A 17,916-nucleotide genomic window follows, 5' to 3' on the forward strand; every position below is an offset into this window, starting at 1 on the left:
GCCACTCCCAATTCACAGATCTCACAGGAAATATACTACAGGAAATTGTGCAAGATAATCACTCTAATTACTAATTTACTTCAGTGTCTTTAATAAATGTGTAACTTTAGGGTGGTCAAAATACACACACACACACACACACACACACACACACGTGTACATTCTCCATGAGAAAACATTACGATGAAACGTTCTCAGTTGTTTATGGATGCCTCTTTATAGCCAAAATGTGTAATACATTTTTAAAAAAGTGACCAAAATAGGACTCACTTTCTCCATGGTGATGGCGATTTGCATACGGCGCCCTCTGCCGTAAGTAAACAAATTATCCGTCTCTTCTAAGGTGAAATCTGACAAGTCTCTGGTAATCTGATGGCAATCCTGGTCCGTTTTCTTGCTGACCACCCGTTTACCCTGCATACAATAAAACAAAGCACACACGTAAAACAGTACACAATCTGAACCCAAGCACTCAGATCACTACGCATTTGCCACCAAATTGTACGCATTGAATTCTACAAAAATGCCTCAGAATTGCCACATTGTGAAGAAACTGGCTTTTTAGGATTTTGTGTGTGAATATGATTAACTGCAACTTCATTTCGTACCGAACTAGAGGCTTTGTTTAGTTACAGGACAGTGAATCAAGCAGCCACTAAGAAGCATGTAACATGATATTTCAGAGCACAGTTTTATTAAAGCAGCAATCCCCCCCACGCAGGGGAGGCCAACTTCAGTCCTCGAGGGCCACTAAAAGGCCACGTATTAGGGATATCCCATCTTAAGCACAGGTGGATCAATCAGTGGCAGTAATTCTGTCTGCACCAACTGTGCTGAAGCAGGGATATTCTCAAAAACTGACCTGTTGGTGGCCCTTTGAGGACTGGGGTGGAATTTAATTCATGTTAGTATCCTCCCCCCTCGGCATGTTTTTTTTATTTTTTTTGTTTAATTGGTTTTCACAACAATGCCAAAATAATATTACATTACAACGTGTTGGGAACAACATTTGTCGACAAGTCATAAAATAGCGAATTACGATTAAAAGACATACACAAGGGAAAGAGGGGATGGGAGGGAAAGGGGTTGGAAGGTCCTCACTGTCTTCGGATTGTTCCTTGGGTCTGCTCACTCAATGTTTTAGGCTCGTCAAATTAACTCCAGCTCAAGTTCCCCTATGGTCCCATTTCAGCACTATAACCTCCGCTATCCTACGCTCTGTCACAGAGTTGTTTTTTTAAGTGTTAATACACATGATTTTCTTCATATCTAGCTTCTGAGGTCATCATGAGCACTGGGCTCTGGGGAGGGCTCCATTTTAACCTCCGGGACACTTAATATTTCAACTATCTCCTGAACAGAGCATCAGATTTAAAAAGCATTGGAAAGGGCAAGAACAGCTTTCTTAAAGCAATCAATGCTGATTGACAGATTGTTTAGTGTTTTTGCTTTAAGAGATCTGTTCTTGCACTTTCCAATGCTTTTTAAATCTGCCTTAAATAGAGAGATTGGATGCGTCTAGTCACGATGTCGCATCCACTGTACAGCACATTAACTTGCACAGGGAAGAATATAAACTTGAACTGTATGGTAAAACATCTGTGCGAAACTAACCTTAACGTTATTGTCCATTGTCACAGCCAATTGCATTTGGTTTCCCATGCGGAACGTGAACATGTGTTCAGCATCTTCCTCACTGTCACTGGAGTCAGGAGAAGTGTCTCTCCAACACTCAGTCACAACCCTTTTCTCCTGGGAGGAATACAGTATTACAGTAGTTACATATTTTCTTGGACGTGCCAACCATTCATTCAACTTTTGGGGGGGAAAAAAAAAAAGTGTATTAGGGAAAATTGAAAAAAAAAATGTTTATAGTGACATTTAGGGCAATAATAAAGTGCTAGGGACAAGAAAGAAGTGGCTTTAAGAATCTGCCACAAGAAAGCATTGTTTTTCCACAATAGCACCCGAGGCGTTAAGATAGTTGGATGCAAAAAAAAATAAAAAATCACAACATCTAATCGTTTTTTTTTTACTTTTCTTTGTTAAGAAACCCAATATATTGTGAAATTCTAAGGAACTTCAACCCTCTCTAATAGCGCGCCTGAGATCAGATGCAGTCAATTTGTCTGGTAATCGTTTAGGGATGCCCAGGGAACCCACGGGTTCCTAGGAACTGATCCAAGCATATCAGTGTGTTACCACCCAGACAAAAAAAGTACAGTGGAGACCAATATAACTCAGGCATGATACTTTGTTGTACATCCTGACAAAATGAAAACAAGCACCTTCAGATCATTCATTTAGAATCTGTTACTGCCGCCTGTACCAAGCAACTGGAACATTTTGAAACCTTGCTGCTAGATTGTTATTACTCCGTGAAAGGGATTTGTAAATGGACACTTTTTCCTGTCACTTGCCTTTACTGAAAAAAAACGATATATTTATAACATTTAAACAGCTGTGTTACTCAGGTTAATGCACTATCTAGAACATGCAACAGCCACAGGGGAAATAGGTTTCTTACATTGGGTGCTTTCGTAATTGTAATGGTGAGGCTGTCCTGTTTAGGACTTCTGGCTGTGACGGCAATTCCTTCTCGCTCTGCATTCATTTTGTCCTCTTCTATTTCCTGTAACAAGAAAGGCTTATAAATTGTTAGCTCAAATTCATTAGCTGCATATTAAAGAAACTATTTAACGGTTACATTTTCATGTGGGGTTTTTTTAAACACCTTTTTGTAATTGGCTTCCTTAGAGTCTCAATTACCCTTAAAGTAACTGTTTTACTGCTAACTCATGAAAAATGAATATGCATTGCTTGTCGGGAACACAGGGTTCAAGCATATCAGCTACTTATGTTTCTGTTTGACCTATGATCTGCATTTGTTCTCAGGCAAGTGATCTACATTGATTGAAATAGATGTATATTTTTTTTGCATCCAAAAATACACTAACTGTTATACATGCATTGCTTATCTCTTTAATAACAGCTATCAAGATTCCCCAAATTGCAAATGAAAGCACAAGGCTCAAAAACAGCCAGAAAGCCTTTCTTTAAATACTTTGCTTGATCACTAATGCATTGCTACTGAAGCAGTAAATTAATGCTGCATATAGAACGAGACCTAAAATACTCATATTTAATAAGAGAACGGTTGGTATTCCCTTATGAACATTTTGATTACAAATGCATGAAGCACTTATACATTCCCATTCCACAAGAACACGATGTTCATGATATTCGGTTAAAACGGACAAAATGTGTAACGAATGCCGTTTGTGAATGGATGTAAGTTTCTTTTAAAATAGTAATGGTTTCTGCCCATTTCCAGTTGATATACACATTCGACTTACTTGGTATCTTCGGATAAGGGCTTCATTCTTTTTCCTTAAAGCTTGAATTTTTTTATCTAGTTCAGCATCTTTCTGTTCTTTCTTTCTTATTTCTTCATCAGCTGTCGCAACCTGGTTAAAAAAAGCATCGCAATGTAGCAACTGCCTACCTACTCCCAGGTGAGAAACTATTGGCAAGGTAGAAGTTACATTTAAGTTTGCAAGGCAGCCTTCCTTCTGGAAAATGAAAGGAAAAGCAGGAGACAGTCAGCTCCGAGAACAAAGGTGAAAAGAATGAGACGTTAGGACGTGCCTGATCTGGGTTCCCTTGGCGTGGTGAGCAAACTTCTCATACTATGTACATATCACTAAAGCCCCAAAGTAAATTAAATATTATAAATAATTTCAGATGTGCAGACATGTATGCAGCATGATATAAGTATTAAGAAATGGTTAATGATGATGATGAAATGTTTCGTTTCAGTTCATTTGGATGTATGTACGCTGATCTTGTGTTTTTTACAACTGCAAATATAACATGATGTAATATATGTATTATATACATACCTATATGGGTGCTTCAGTCAGTTGAGTAATATACATTGGCCACCTATTAATTGGTAGTGCATCAAGCATGGAAATCCCGTTACAGGCTGTAGCCCTTCCCTAAATCGGCACAGAGTTAAGCTGACCTTGCATTAAGTGTGTTTCCGCCTAGTGTTTACCCTCCTTTTAGGTGGGAAAGCAGGGGTCTCCAGAACTGAACCGCGTACATTTCAGCTCTGGGGATCCCCTGCTTCCTGATACATTTACCTCCAAAGGGGGTGCCGGTAGCATCCCCGGCTGAATTAACAATATGGAGGCTGAAAGCTGTCACGGCACAGGAGCCAATAGGAAGCCGCAATACCCTCTGTTGCAGCTTTCCATTGGCTTCCGGGAAACTAAAGAATCATGAAGTACCGCCACCCTCTACGAAGGTGAATATCTCAGGAATCAGGGGTCCCGAGGGCTGAAATTAACGCGGTTCAGCTCCCGACACCCCCTGCTTCATACCCTTTTTTTAAAGAAATGGTTGGGAAGCTCCTCTAATATTGTAAACTGCTGACTAGCAAAAACACTTCTAATAGCGGGGAAAAGTTTAAACAGTTGCACCTCAAAACAGATGTAGATTTCGTCAACCACTCATTTAGCGGGATAAGTTACTGCAGCATTTATATGTTATACATCTATTTCGGTCTGTTAACTTGTTTAATAGTCTAGTGGGTGAAAAACATGGATGTTTGGGTACATAACATTATGTGAGGTAGGTCAAACTACAGGCCCTAAATCACATAGTATGTGCTAAACAGCACAACGCCTCAATCTTAAAATGTATATACAGTAGACACACACCTAGGTACATTGTATTATACACTAGCACTGTGGAAGTAGGCGTGTTTTTTCTGTTTCTGAAGAACGAATATCACATGGGCCATGGAGCAATATCAGCGCAGTAACTGTACAGCACAAGTTCAGCACGGCTACTTACAGACCTTCAGAACGCAAAACTACACTTGTAGTTTATCATTTAAAATGATTCATATTTTAACATGGTCTATATTTGAGATAGGGTGATTCCAGTCTTTGAAGGGTTGTGGATATTATTGAGCAAACACTTTTCTGAGCAGCAGAAAATTAGGCTGGTTGAAGTAGTTCAATTTAAGAACTAGGAATGTGTCATTAAAACATCCTTAACTATTTGGTCCCCTTATGAGAAACTGTATGAATCAATATAAAATACAAATATAGGAGTATCTCAGTCGACTAAATGTGACATGGGTTGAACGCTTTCAACCTAATCTGTCATTTATTGTTCACCAGGTTTGTGAATGTTACAAGATCGCAGGACACTTGTGCTTGAAGTTTATTTATGACATACCGGCTGGTTTCTGTCCTCCATTGCAAAATATTCAGGATTCAAACTACAAAAAAAAAAAAAATAATATTAAAAATCACTGGAATTATTTTATTTTCACATTGATCAGCATAATAAAGATACATATTAAACAGTTATTTTCTAAAAACATTAGCAATGACTAAATCAAAAACAAAGGTACAGTACTAAAAAGCCACCTTAATTTCACTATTCCTCAAGGTTGTCTCCACTGTATGAAAGGAAGCCAACAGAAACTGTATATTTTTTTTAAAACATTGTTTGTTGCATATCTCCCGAGTTTTGCCGTTTCCTAACAAGACTCATCAACACACAAACTTTTGTCATTACTAAAGTTTAGCCGATTACATATTTTTAAATGCTCAGATTGTGGAATGTAAGAGAATCAAAGACAAACAAGACTTGAATTTTCCAAAGACTGGTTACACCTCAAACGTATATATCCATGAACCAAATAATAGCACAAAAATACATATCGCTGAGGGGGAAGGATCTGATATTTAAATTTGTATTACCTTTTCTAAAACTACTTGTTTATAATCATTAAAATGTTAAGGATGTAGTAAAGGGGGCAAAGGCAAACATGGAAGGTCACAATGGTAGGATATAGATAGATATACAGTTGTGTGAAAAAGAAAGTACACCCTCTTTGAATTCCATGGTTTTACATATCAGGACATAATAACAATCATCTGTTCCTTACCAGGTCTAAAAATTAGGTAAATACAACCTCAGATGAACAATAACACATGACATATTACACCGTATCATGATTTAACAAAAATAAAGCCAAAATGGAGAAGCCATGTGTGAAAAACTAAGTACACCTTATGATTCAATAGCTTGCAGAACCACCTTTAGCAGAAATAACTTGAAGTAATCGTTTTCTGTATGACTTTATCAGTCTCTCACATCATTGTGGAGGACTTTTGGCCCACTCTTCTTTACAACGTTGCTTCAGTTCATTGAGGTTTGCGGGCGTTTATGCACAGCTCTCTTAAGGTCCCACCACAGCATTTCAATCGGGTTGAGGTCTGGACTTTGACTGGGCCATTGCAACACCTTGATTCTTTTCTTTTTCAGCCATTCCGTTGTAGATTTGACATAATATGTCATGTGTTGTGGTTCATCTAAGGTTGTATTTAAACTTTCAGACCTGCTAAGGAACAGATGATTGTTATTATGTTCTGATATGTAAAACCATGGAATTCAAAAGAGGGTGTACTTTCTTTTTCATACAACTGTAATATGTAATAGATACACGCTTTTTCCAACAGAAGAGGAGGTTCCATTAAGCAGTTCCACAAGGCTGACCTGAATCGTGAAGAAATTCATTAATACCACAAGATATGAGCAGGAGGATGAGGTTGATCTATATACTGTATCTGTATGCTATCTGTACTATGTAACATTTTATAACTAAATTGTAACATGTACTGTAATTTATCTTATTGCTTTATATATTGTACCAGCAGTTTGATTTGTTCACATCAATACAATATTTTTCATATTCACGTGTATTTGCGTTTCTATATCACACTTCCGCAAAAAGAACGTGAAATACAGAGTTGTATTTCTTAGGCAGAGCTCACACTGGCTGCTACGGCTGCGCGCTCCCATGCGCTGCTGCGCGCTCCGCTGCAACGGCTGCACGCTCCCATGCGCGCCTCCGCGCTCCTGCAGCCCAACGATCTGTGCTTAAGCTGCAGGAGTAGGGTCGTGGCAGACAGTTGCGGGTGCCGTCCCCCGTTCCTCCCCTTTTTTTTATTATTATTATACTGTGTAGACCGAAACAAAACTTTGGTGAATTTCATCGGCTGTGTGCGGGGACCGGAGAGCGGGGACCAGAGACCAGGAAGCAGGGGGGGGGGGGGAGATGTGTCACGGGCATTGTAGGATTTAACATAAAAGAAAAGTATAATTGTGTGTGTGTCTGGAGCAGGGAGCTGCCGAGTCTCTGGGCACTTTCAGCAGCCAATGCATTGACTGGCTGCTGAAATTGACGTCACACTGCTGCAGCCGGAGATCACTTTCAAAAGACTCCCGCGACTGCAGCAGCGTTGACGCTGTACTTTGCAGCCAATGGTACCATTGGCCGCCAGGTGTCTGTGACGAACGCGCGCACGTCGTGTAGTGTGCGGTGTGAGCGGAGCCTTACAGATATTGATCTATGCAAGACAAAAATAGAAAGCGCGGACTCCATAGCGTGCCACTGTAAAATAAGGTTTATTGGTGAAAGAATAAAACATGCAATTCACAATGGTCACAAGAAATTGCGCAAGTGAGTATAGTAGCAGGGGCTGTAGATTGATGCATCAGCCACGATGTGTGCTGGAACAAGGTCCTCGTGGACCTGCAGGTGACGAACTTCCGGTTCTGGGTACGTTTCAACGTGCGTCACGTCAACAGTCCCCCCAGGAATAGGCACCGCTGGTTCAACAGTTCCACCACTCCACTGCTGCTGGTTTAAGAATAATACCAGCTCACAACACCTGATGAAGTCACTTTATGGTAATGTGACGAAACACGTAGGGTGTTTGTGCGCTTGAGATCTGTCCGCAGGGAGCTGGTATTATTCCTAAACCAGCAACAGTGGAGTGGTGGAACTGTTGAACCAGCGGAGCGTATTCCAGGGGGAGGGGCTGTTGACGTGACGCACGTCGACGCGGACCTGGAACCGGAAGTTCGTCAGCTACAGGTCCACGAGGGCCTTGTTCCAGCACACACCGCGGCTGCTGCATCAATCTACATCCCCTGCTACTAATACTCTCGTGACCATTGTGAGTTGCATTTTTTTATTTTTTCACCAATAAACCTTATTTTACAGTATCACGCTATGGAGCCCGCACTTTCTATTTTTGTCTTTTAGGTGGTTGAAGGAGTTGGTTGTTCCTGAAAAGAGCTGTTTGGAGTCTCCAGAGTTTTTATTCATCTACCCGATTTATTTTTCACCATTTTGGCATTATTCTAGTTTTTGCCCTTTCCCATCAATTTTCCTTTTGTTTGTTGTATGTTGTGTCTTTGTCCTGATGTAGTTTGTTTTAGCTTGGTTTACCATACATTATCTTTTTAAAATTTGTATTTTTACTATTGTTTGCCGTGTCCTTATTAAGTTTAATGTACCACCTTTATTGCCTCGTTTTAGCCCATATTCTATTTGCAAACACCTGGTTGTATCTATTTACACTGTGGCGCTGTAATCATTTTCTTTGTTTTTAATCTATACCTAGATATAGATCTATCGCTATATCTATTGAGATATATGAACGGTACGTACAGCAAGGGAAAAAGGCAACACCGGTAGCCGAGACATGGAGAGTTGAGGAATTATTGCAGAGATAACATGGCAGGTAGATATGCTGGCAGATAGGTGTAACACAGATTTTTGTAGAGCAAGGAGGAAGCTATGCATGGTCTATTTCTAGATAAAGTGAGACGAAGTCACAAGGAGAGAAGAGCTGTGTATTGCTGATGTGGAAAACCGGGGTTACTAAATATACTAATAAGAAAGCCATGAGGAAAATCTAGTGAGCCTTCTAAAGCATGATACACTAAGCAAATACACCCAATTGCAGTATATGTTGAATGTGTGTTTAACATTATTAAATATTTTATGACAAATCAGTTACACAGTGCATAAACGCTGTGCTTTTAAACTGGATTTAAGTATATAAATGGAGAGCATAGCAGGCAGGTAGACTGGATTTAATACAATTCCATTAAAGATTTAAGGCAATTCTAATTGTTAAGCACTTAAGCTATAAAACTAAATAAGATATTCGATACAAAATTAAAAAAAAAAAGTGTGCTTTACACATTTCTTAGAATACTTTTAGGTCACTACTTGATATTGTAATTTTACCTTAATGGCATACCTGCGTTTGCAAATTCTCCTACATTGGGTATTTTTAAACCAGAATCAGATTGTACCATATATCAGTTCGCATTGTAAAACCATTTGACAGCAATGTGTTCATTGAAGCCATTTGTAAACAGCTTCCAATTCATAAAATGGTCTTAAACGGAAAAGATTTTGCATGCAGTGTCATTGTACACCGCTTTCAATCTTGTACTTAAAGCTGCAGTTCAGTCAATATCCTGCATGTGTGTTTTTTTTAATAAATCAGTTCTGTAGCAAGAAAAAATACTTTTAGCATTTTCTGTTTTAAAAAAAACAACTTTGAAAGACTAATTTTCTTGTATTCTATATTAACAATCATGCTTGTTCCTATAGCAACGATTTACATTCCCCATATTTAAAGATGTCGCCAAACTTTGCCGATCAATAGACGGAGAACGAATTGACCGGCAGCTATGCAGTTTTTTAAGTAATTAGAGATTGCCCACATAAAACTATTGAAGTAAAAAAAAAAAAAAAAAGACTGAACTGCAGCTTTAAGAGGCTTCCAAAAGTAGAAAAATATGCTACTTATTTTTAAATGGGCAGATTAATGTCAAATACATGTTCTATAAGTGTACACATAGTAACCATGGTTCACATTTGCTGACCATTTTCTGCCCTGTGGAGTAATTTCAAGTAAAATCTGTAAGTAACAAATGCTTGAAAAACTGAAGCACTCTTTCAAACCTATATTACCCACAGTTACATCAGCTTTAAAATAAAAAGGGAATTTCTTGTGTTTTGTTCATTAGAAAATAACCCAACTGCACAATCTTGATCTAAAACACAAGTTCATCTTTAATTCATATAGATTCTAACTTACAAAATCCTTTTGGAAATGCACTTTAAAACCACCAATATGAAAATTGGTCGCAAAAATCTCCCTATTTATTCCAACATTTTTTTTAAATGTCAAACCGTGTCCATGATGCACGAGACAGCTTCAACGTTCAGGGGGAGGGGGATCTATTTAAATGTGTTAAAAAATAATAATAATAATAATAAAAAAATAAAAAAAACACAACACCTAAAAGTTTAGAGGATAAAAATACTGTTTGGCCTAATTCTGACAGCATAGTACGTTACAAACAGCAAAGCAAGCAATGGCTGCATAAAGAGCGGCTAAACCAAGTAGCTAAAATGGCCTTGGCAAGACCAACATGCCTTGGCTTCCTATCTGAGCACTAAATAGCAAGACAAACATGTAAAATATGACGTTAGCATAAAATTAAAAGAAACAAAGGAGACTGCAGTTTGCTCCAATTAAACGCTTTTGGTACCCCCTCCCCTCGGCCCTTCTGCTGCTGGTTTAAATCTATGCTGCAGGTTTATATCTATGCTGTAATGCTTTCTTCAGGAATAGCAACTCCATATGCGGTACTGCACAGCATACTTTCATAGCAAGCCATCTCTGGGCTGAGATTTTAAAGCGCACAGAGGCAACGGCCTGCAGAGAAAAAAATAAATAAATACAGAAAGGGAGTGGGGTAAATAAATAAGAAAACGAGGGGCAAAACCATGGATGTTTTAAAGAAAGAAGCCCCATATTGCTCATCTAAAAACGTACTTACTCCTAGATAAATTTTCTCCGCTTCCGACAACAGCTGCAACACAAGCCCTCAACTTAAAATGCTGGCTTCAATATGGTTGGTATCCTCTTTACTTGAATAGCCACGCTGTCCCAAACAGCCCGTTACAAAGCGTTCCAGTGAGACACATTTAAAATACCATCTGAGAAACATCAAAACACTATCGACCTTAAAACAAAAAAATTCATTGACTTCCTGGCTTCCATGGGAAGGGGAAGAGCGATTTGACACAAAGGCAGCACTCACAATTCTGTGCATATTGGACATCAGTGCTGGAGCTGGGTGGATTCCAAAGCAAAGCTAAAGCAGGGAGACATCAGACAGCCTCTCAGTACTGGTTGCACAGCATACAAGATCATGTTTTGATTACAAAAGCCCATTCTGGGCTGCCAGCCAAGAGAACAGGCAGCCTAATCTACCGACCATAGACGGGGCATATCAACGTGCCTGTGTCCTGACAGCTAGCACTCTTTGCAAATACCACATTTGTGCACCAGGCAGGTCACTAACTCCCAGTCTCCCTAAATATATATTGGCAGGGGAACAAAGTTGCCTTTGGAAGATATGATCTTTTCATCTTGATAAGTTTCTAAGAGAATCAATAAGAGTATTCACAAAAGAAAGGTCAGCTCTTCCATGCGTAGGGACCTGCGATGCAATAGGGTTGAGGTACAATTTATCCAGCAAAAGTTTACAAACCATTAGTTGTGGCTCAGGCTGTAAGCCATCTTGATAAGTCAATAAATTACATTTGTTTTGGTACTGTGATCCTACACTAGAATCTATGTGGTATAGTGGTTATAACGGAATTTATACGCGTTACGAGATTCAAAAATGTTTAATCATCCTTTTCATTTGAAAATAAAATGAGAATGGGTTTTTATTCAGTCAACATTTAAATGGGAGTCGAGAGTATGGGAGGTTATGAGGATGGAACAGCTCTCACATATAACCACTGATACAAGGTTAAAATGTGAGCTTCTCTGGCGGCCATGGTCAGAGTTCACTGGTAATAGAATATTATGAAAAGATGTGAGAGGAATCATCTGCCCAAATGGGAATAATAGGGATAAATGGGTTTATTAAACATGGGGTTGATTTGTTTTCAGATTTCATTTTAATCGAATTTTGTTTTTTTGTCTCGTGATTGTTTGTATTTATCATTTAATAATATATATGTATAATATAATTTTTATGTTGTATTGTAATGTAAGGTTATGTAGTGTATTATATTGTGTTGTATGTTCACTGTTATAAAAATGTGGATTATAAATAAAGAATTAAAAAAAGTGGACAATGAATAAATCTCTGAAACTTGGTTAATTTTTCAGGATAAAGGGACTGGGTCAGGTACTAAAACGTTGCAAACGCTCGTGTGGGTGTTTTGTTAAAGGGGGACTATGGGCACAAATCCCTTTGTGTGTTGAAAGAATTATGTATATGGGATGCTTTGCATTATGCAGTAACCAGAAAACCCTCAAATGAACCTTGCATATGGACACCTCAGCGTTAGGCCCCGCTCACTCTGCTAGCTACACGACGTGCGTGTCACTCTTATGTTTGGCAATGGGAGTTTTCAGACTTGAAACTACTTCCAGCGGAGAAGTACAGCACTGACGCTGCTGCAACTCAGGGAGACAACAGAATTTGTGATTTTGTGCGGTAGCAGCATCACGTGTATTTTGCCAGCTAATGAATGCTCCATCTTTTTTTCTAAAAATAGGATAACGTCTTCCCCTGTCCCACCTACTGTCGGTTCATTCAGTCTGCTGGGGATGTTCACAGACAGAGGTGCGCAACCGCGGACGCGCGCTCACATCGGGTAGTAGGCAGTGAGCTGAGCCTTAAGAATACAGGAGGTGCATGTTTACACCAGTTTAAGGCCGAGTCCCCGGTGGTCACGGCGGCACACGCGCCACACACCACAGCACTCTAGGGGGCCAGCCCCAGTGGCTCTGTGTGTGGGCGCGCAAAGCACTGTGACGCGTACGCTGGCAGGGAAGACAAGAATTTTGTCTTCCTGTACCATGACGCGGTCACGTGGCGGCGCGCAGTAAATGGCAGGACAGGTATGCCCCGTCATGGCCGCACCCCCCCTTCATGGCCCTGTCCCTTCCGCGCTGCCGTAGCTCTCACCTACAGACTGACGATCACGGCTGTAGTCTCTGCAAGCGCCGCCATAGGCGCGTGCCGCAGTGAAGACTGGGGCCGAAGCCTTAACCGTTACTATAAATGTCTTTGCGCTGCCAGTGATATCTTAAATTATGTATGTTCCAGTCTGGAAAGAAAACAAACAATATATTCTTATGAAGATCTGCACGCATCTTCGTTTAAATTACTGGAATCGCAGCCTTCAGTTTTTACAACATACTGTATGCAAAATTAACAGAAGGCTGGTGTATCTGACTTACGAGACGGTTTAATATTTTCCCATGAGATAGAATCTACATTTGCCAATTTATTGTACAGTTGTGTTAATGATACAAGCATCTCAAAAAGAAAAGGTGTAAAAAAAATATATATAGTTGGTGGGAGTTAACGCCAGACCAGGTGCGCTAACCTAACCTATACCAGCGCTGGTTGAATCCTCCCCTTTGTGTACTGTAGAATTTTGGAGTAGTTACTTTGTCTGTTTTTGCCATCTAGAGCAGGAGTCGCCAACTTCAGTTCCCAAGGGGCCACAAACAGGTCAGGTTGTACGAATATCCCTGCTTCAGCACACGTGGCTCAATCAGTGGCAAAGTCAAAGACTGAGTCACTAATTGAGCTACCTGTGCTGAATGAGCCACTTTTGCTGAAGCAAGGATATCCTTACAACCTGACCTGCTGGTGGCTCGAGGATTGGAGTTGGCCCCCCCTGATCTAGAGTGGAATGGGACATTTGGCCGCGACCAAATGGCCGTCGCCGCAGACTGACCCTCTGCTGCAGCTGCATTACTGGTTATGGTAGGTGGTTAATTTAAGGGGTTTTAGTGGTTAGGGTAGGGGTTTTAGGGTAAGGGTATAGGGTAGGGAGTTTTAGGGGATGAACTAAGGGTAGTAAGTTTACTTACCTTAGCAGCCGGCAGCGGAGCGAGTAGCAACCATTTGGTCGTGGCAAAACGGCCATGGTCAAATGTCCGAGACCGGACCTAGAGTGTTTATAATATACCAGTGTATTCTGGGCCTGTGCATCTCCATGATGTATTCCATAAGAAGAAGTTCTAAAGTGGGAGTCCAGACACACACAAAAAATATATATATTTTCAAGTAATATGCCCTTTGTGAAATTTCCCTGGTTACAATTAATCCTGCTGTCTGTGTGGGTAAGGATGCAGAGTGCTGTTCACACTGGAATCTATTGTATGAATGTATTGAAAGCCTGCAGGAATGAATGGAATCCATCAGTCACACTTGTTTACTTTGAGCATCAACACGTTTGACTGCAGAAGAGCAGAACAGAAGCCAACTAGAGACTGCAGCAGTTCTGTAATTAATAATTATTCCTACTCTTTATAAAGGAAATGTGTGCCAAGATGCCAATTTCATCTGTAAGAATTCTTAAAGCTGCAGTTCAGTCAATATCCTGCATGTATGTTTTTTTTAATAAATCAGTTCTGTAGTAAGAAAAAATACTTTTAGCATTTTCTGTTTTTAAAAAAACAACTTTTAAAGACCAATTTTCTTGTATTCTATTTTAACAGCCATTTGCTAAGGCACTGCCCCTTCATGTCCTGTCACACCCCTTTGTCAGCCCTGCCCTCCCTCTAGCACATGTCAGGGCAGGAGTGCTCATGAATATTCATGAGCTTCCACTGACAGACAAGCAGAATATAAACAGATCCCTTCACTAATTATGTCACCAAATGTCGACCTATCAATACATGGAGAACGAATTGACCTGCAGCTATACAGTTCTTTAGGTAATTAGAGATTGCACACATAAAACTATTGAAGTAAAAAAATAAATTAAAAAAAAAAAAAGACTGAACTGCAGCTTTAAATACCATGTATGAAACAGGTTTTCATCTTAACTGAATCGCCCCAATATCGGTTATTTGCCTGTAAACCACCCAGCATGACCCAGAGAAAAACAACTTGAGCATATGAATAACGTGAAAATAACAAGAACGTTGCCGTTACTTGTAATCTCTTGACTCATTCGCAGTATGTCTAATGAATGCAAATATTCCAAAAGCGAGACTGTTGACTCCTATGACGCACACTGCTGCTAAAAATAAATTATGCAGCCTCCCAACTGGAGGTACAAGCACCCTGTATTGATAGACTACTACCGCCTACTCGCCGACCCTGAAAAATGACGTGGGATGAGCACAAGAAAAACCAAAAGGGTGCACTACCACCGTTTCGGTGACAGAGCAGTGAATGATGACTTCTTGCCTGAGGCTACGCTTATAGTGCCAGCCAGAGATGACTTACAGCGATAGCGCGGAGCGACGGATTGGTCGCTTATTATAAGCGCACGCGACGGCGGCAATGCATGTTTTGCCGCATCGTCGCGTTGCTGTCACTATAAGCGCAGCCTAAGGCTGCGTCCAGGCACTTCGCCCGCGCTGAGGCTGAAAGCGTGTGCTTTTCCTGGCCATGGTACGCGCGCCATCCGTGGGCGTGTCTAGGGGTGTGCCAGTGACGTCCCGTCACGGAGCTGGTTAGCCCTCATTGGGCAAAGCACTCACGTGACAGGCCTGTCGCGCCAAGAAATCAGTTAACGGATTTCTTGCGCAACTCGCGCCCCCTCCCACTTTAGTACGCACGTACGCCGTGTAGACGCGATCACTTGCCATTAGGCAGTCTGAACGCTCAGCGTGCGAACGCGTCCGAGCGGTCGTCCATACCATGGACGCAGCCTACACTAGCGCTGAGCGTGTGGCGCTTGCAGTTTAGTTTCTGCCATTTAAATTGTCCCTTCCCCGCTCACGCTGTGCGCTCGTGCACGCACGCTCGGCGCTTGGGGAGACAAAAAGAGAGTTTGAAGCGCGCTCAACAAGCCCCCAATGCCCCCCCGCACACGCTTGCAAAATACACAGGACACCCGGCTCATGCTTGGAGAGCTGGTGACGTCACCGCTCTCCAAGCATGAGCGTGGTCAGCATCAGTGGGCCGCAGCCAGGCAGGGAGCGAGCACACTGGCGCGGTGATGTCACACTCCCTGCCCGGCCAGGAGATTTGTGGACGGCTAGGTGCGTGCGGGAGCGATTCAGGGGGCATGGCCATGACATCAGGGAGCTGGTTCGCCCTCGTTGGGGCGAACCGCTCACGTGACGCGCTTGCGGACGACAAATTAAAATTTTGCTTGCTCTGCATGCAGCCAAGTGCCAAGCAGGCGCTTGCTCACGCTGGCCACACACATTGCCTCAATGTTATTAATAGCGGCCAGCGTCTATAGTGCCTTCGCCCCTGCGGAGGCGTGTGCAGCTGTGACGTCCCCCGCTTGAAGCGGGTGCATTTTTTGGCCATGGTCGGCGCGCTGTCCGTGGGCGTGCCAGTGACGTCACAGAGCTTGTTCGCTTTCATTGGGCGAACCGCTCACGTGACCTGTCGCGTTGAGAAATCAGTTTAACTGATTTCTCACGCAACGCACGCCCTCTCCTGCTTCGGTGCGGACGCCTCCGCACGTTCTGCAGTACATTGGCCCCAGCCTGTCACGTCTTTCAATGCCTTGTAAAGTGCTAGGCAAGGCATTGTGGGGCACGACTTCGGGAAGCTGAGCGGCGACGCACTGGGCTCACTCAACTAGTTGCCAAGTTTGTTTGTATTCTTTAGTAAAGCTTTTTTTTTTTTAGCTCCGACCATGGGCTGGGGGCACTCATATGATGTATTTGCCTGGCACGTAGTCGGGTGCAGGTGGACAATAAAGGGAGGCAACTCACCTCCCAAAATAACCAATGTGGAACCCCAAGTGAGAAAACATTACCAAGATTACACATATAGATACATAAGGTAAAGGGGGCACCTCACTTACCACTGAGGAGTATGGCTAAAACTTGCTAATGACTGCTGCCTGCCCCTATGACTCTGCGTTACTTAAGTGTAAATACCCTGGCGCAGACTAGCCTACCGGGTGTCCGGGTAATCCGGAAGCGAGCGCCGGCATCAGAATGGCCCAGACTGGTCAAACCCCCGGGAATGACTGGGTGACTCCGGAGACGGAAGCTCCCATGGCAGCCTGTGGGTGAATATGTGTGCCTCACGCCTTAGGATATCCTTCCAAATGAGTGTGAGTGGCTGCCAATTAGCGCATCACTTCTGAGGTTGCTCTGTAGACCCGCATCGCCGACACTAAAGGCCCGCGCTGATACGTTAGGCCCCTCGGCCAGTCACCTCACGTTTCCCTGCTCAGGATCCGCGCGCGCGCGCGCTGACACAGGCCCGCACCTACTATAGGACACGCCTATTACCCGCCAATTCCTCCGCGAGACCCTGCGCGAGCGTGTAACGCCCCCGCACAGGCACTGAACGTCGCGCGGCCACCGCCCCGGCAATACCATTTACGGCAGAAAGGGGAGGGGGCGGGGTGGCTAAATCCAATTGAGCATAGATTGACTCGTTGCGGCCGCGGTGCATCTACGGTACGCCCCTTCCAAAGATTATGGTATGACTCAAAGAGTCTTGAAGTGTGAGGGCTTAAAGGCCATTTTGTGACGGTGAATGTTATAACCCCAGTCACTATTAGACACAGAATACAGGACATGTAAGGCCTCGGACATGGTGCCGCGGACGCGCAAATAGACTGCCTTAAAGCAGTGTTTGCGTCCGTGCGGCTTACGGACGTGTGCGCGCGGGAGGAGGCACGCGGCGTTGCGCAAGAAATCAGTTCAAAAGAATTTCTTGGCACGACAGACCGGTCACGTGAGCGGTTCGCCAGCTTCGTGACGTCACTGGCACGCTCCTAGACACGCCCACGGACGGCGCGCGTGAAAGCACCTGCTTTCCCTCAGCCTCCGCACAGGAGAAGGTACCATATCCGCAGCCTAAGGCCGTGCGTATAGTGCCCGGGACGGGTGACGTCACCCGTCGCCGCTAGCAAAAGTTATATTTCGCTTTGCGGCAGCGCAGGCTTTCTGGCATTTGATTGGTTCAGGGGCTGTCACATGAGGCGACAGCCCTTGAAAAATCAAATATTGCCAGCATCCAAATTTGGTGACGCGCCGTCGCGCT

The 17,916-nt window shown here is 42.6% G+C and overlaps 1 protein-coding gene across 13 annotated transcripts; it reads right to left on the reverse strand.

Annotated features, from left to right (window-relative positions):
• Nucleotides 1-201: 201 nt before the first annotated feature.
• On the reverse strand, nt 202-17,175 carry LOC142502424 (coiled-coil domain-containing protein 9B-like). Of its 13 annotated transcripts, none has more exons than XM_075613381.1 (6): nt 16,817-17,175; nt 5,254-5,296; nt 3,357-3,572; nt 2,528-2,632; nt 1,615-1,752; nt 202-414 (listed from the first exon to the last, which is right to left on the reverse strand). In XM_075613381.1, the coding sequence occupies exons 2-6, from the start codon at nt 5,272-5,274 to the stop codon at nt 217-219; spliced, it is 678 nt and encodes a 225-aa protein (XP_075469496.1). In that variant the 5' UTR covers nt 5,275-5,296; nt 16,817-17,175; the 3' UTR covers nt 202-216. The 13 variants fall into 13 exon arrangements, with proteins under 13 accessions (XP_075469496.1, XP_075469500.1, XP_075469506.1 ...); XM_075613385.1 differs by having other exon boundaries at nt 16,721-17,175; XM_075613391.1 differs by having other exon boundaries at nt 3,357-3,467; nt 16,721-17,168.
• Nucleotides 17,176-17,916: the final 741 nt, after the last annotated feature.

The sequence above is a fragment of the Ascaphus truei genome, chromosome 9 (assembly GCF_040206685.1).
Source record: "Ascaphus truei isolate aAscTru1 chromosome 9, aAscTru1.hap1, whole genome shotgun sequence".
Lineage (NCBI taxonomy): Eukaryota > Metazoa > Chordata > Amphibia > Anura > Ascaphidae > Ascaphus > Ascaphus truei.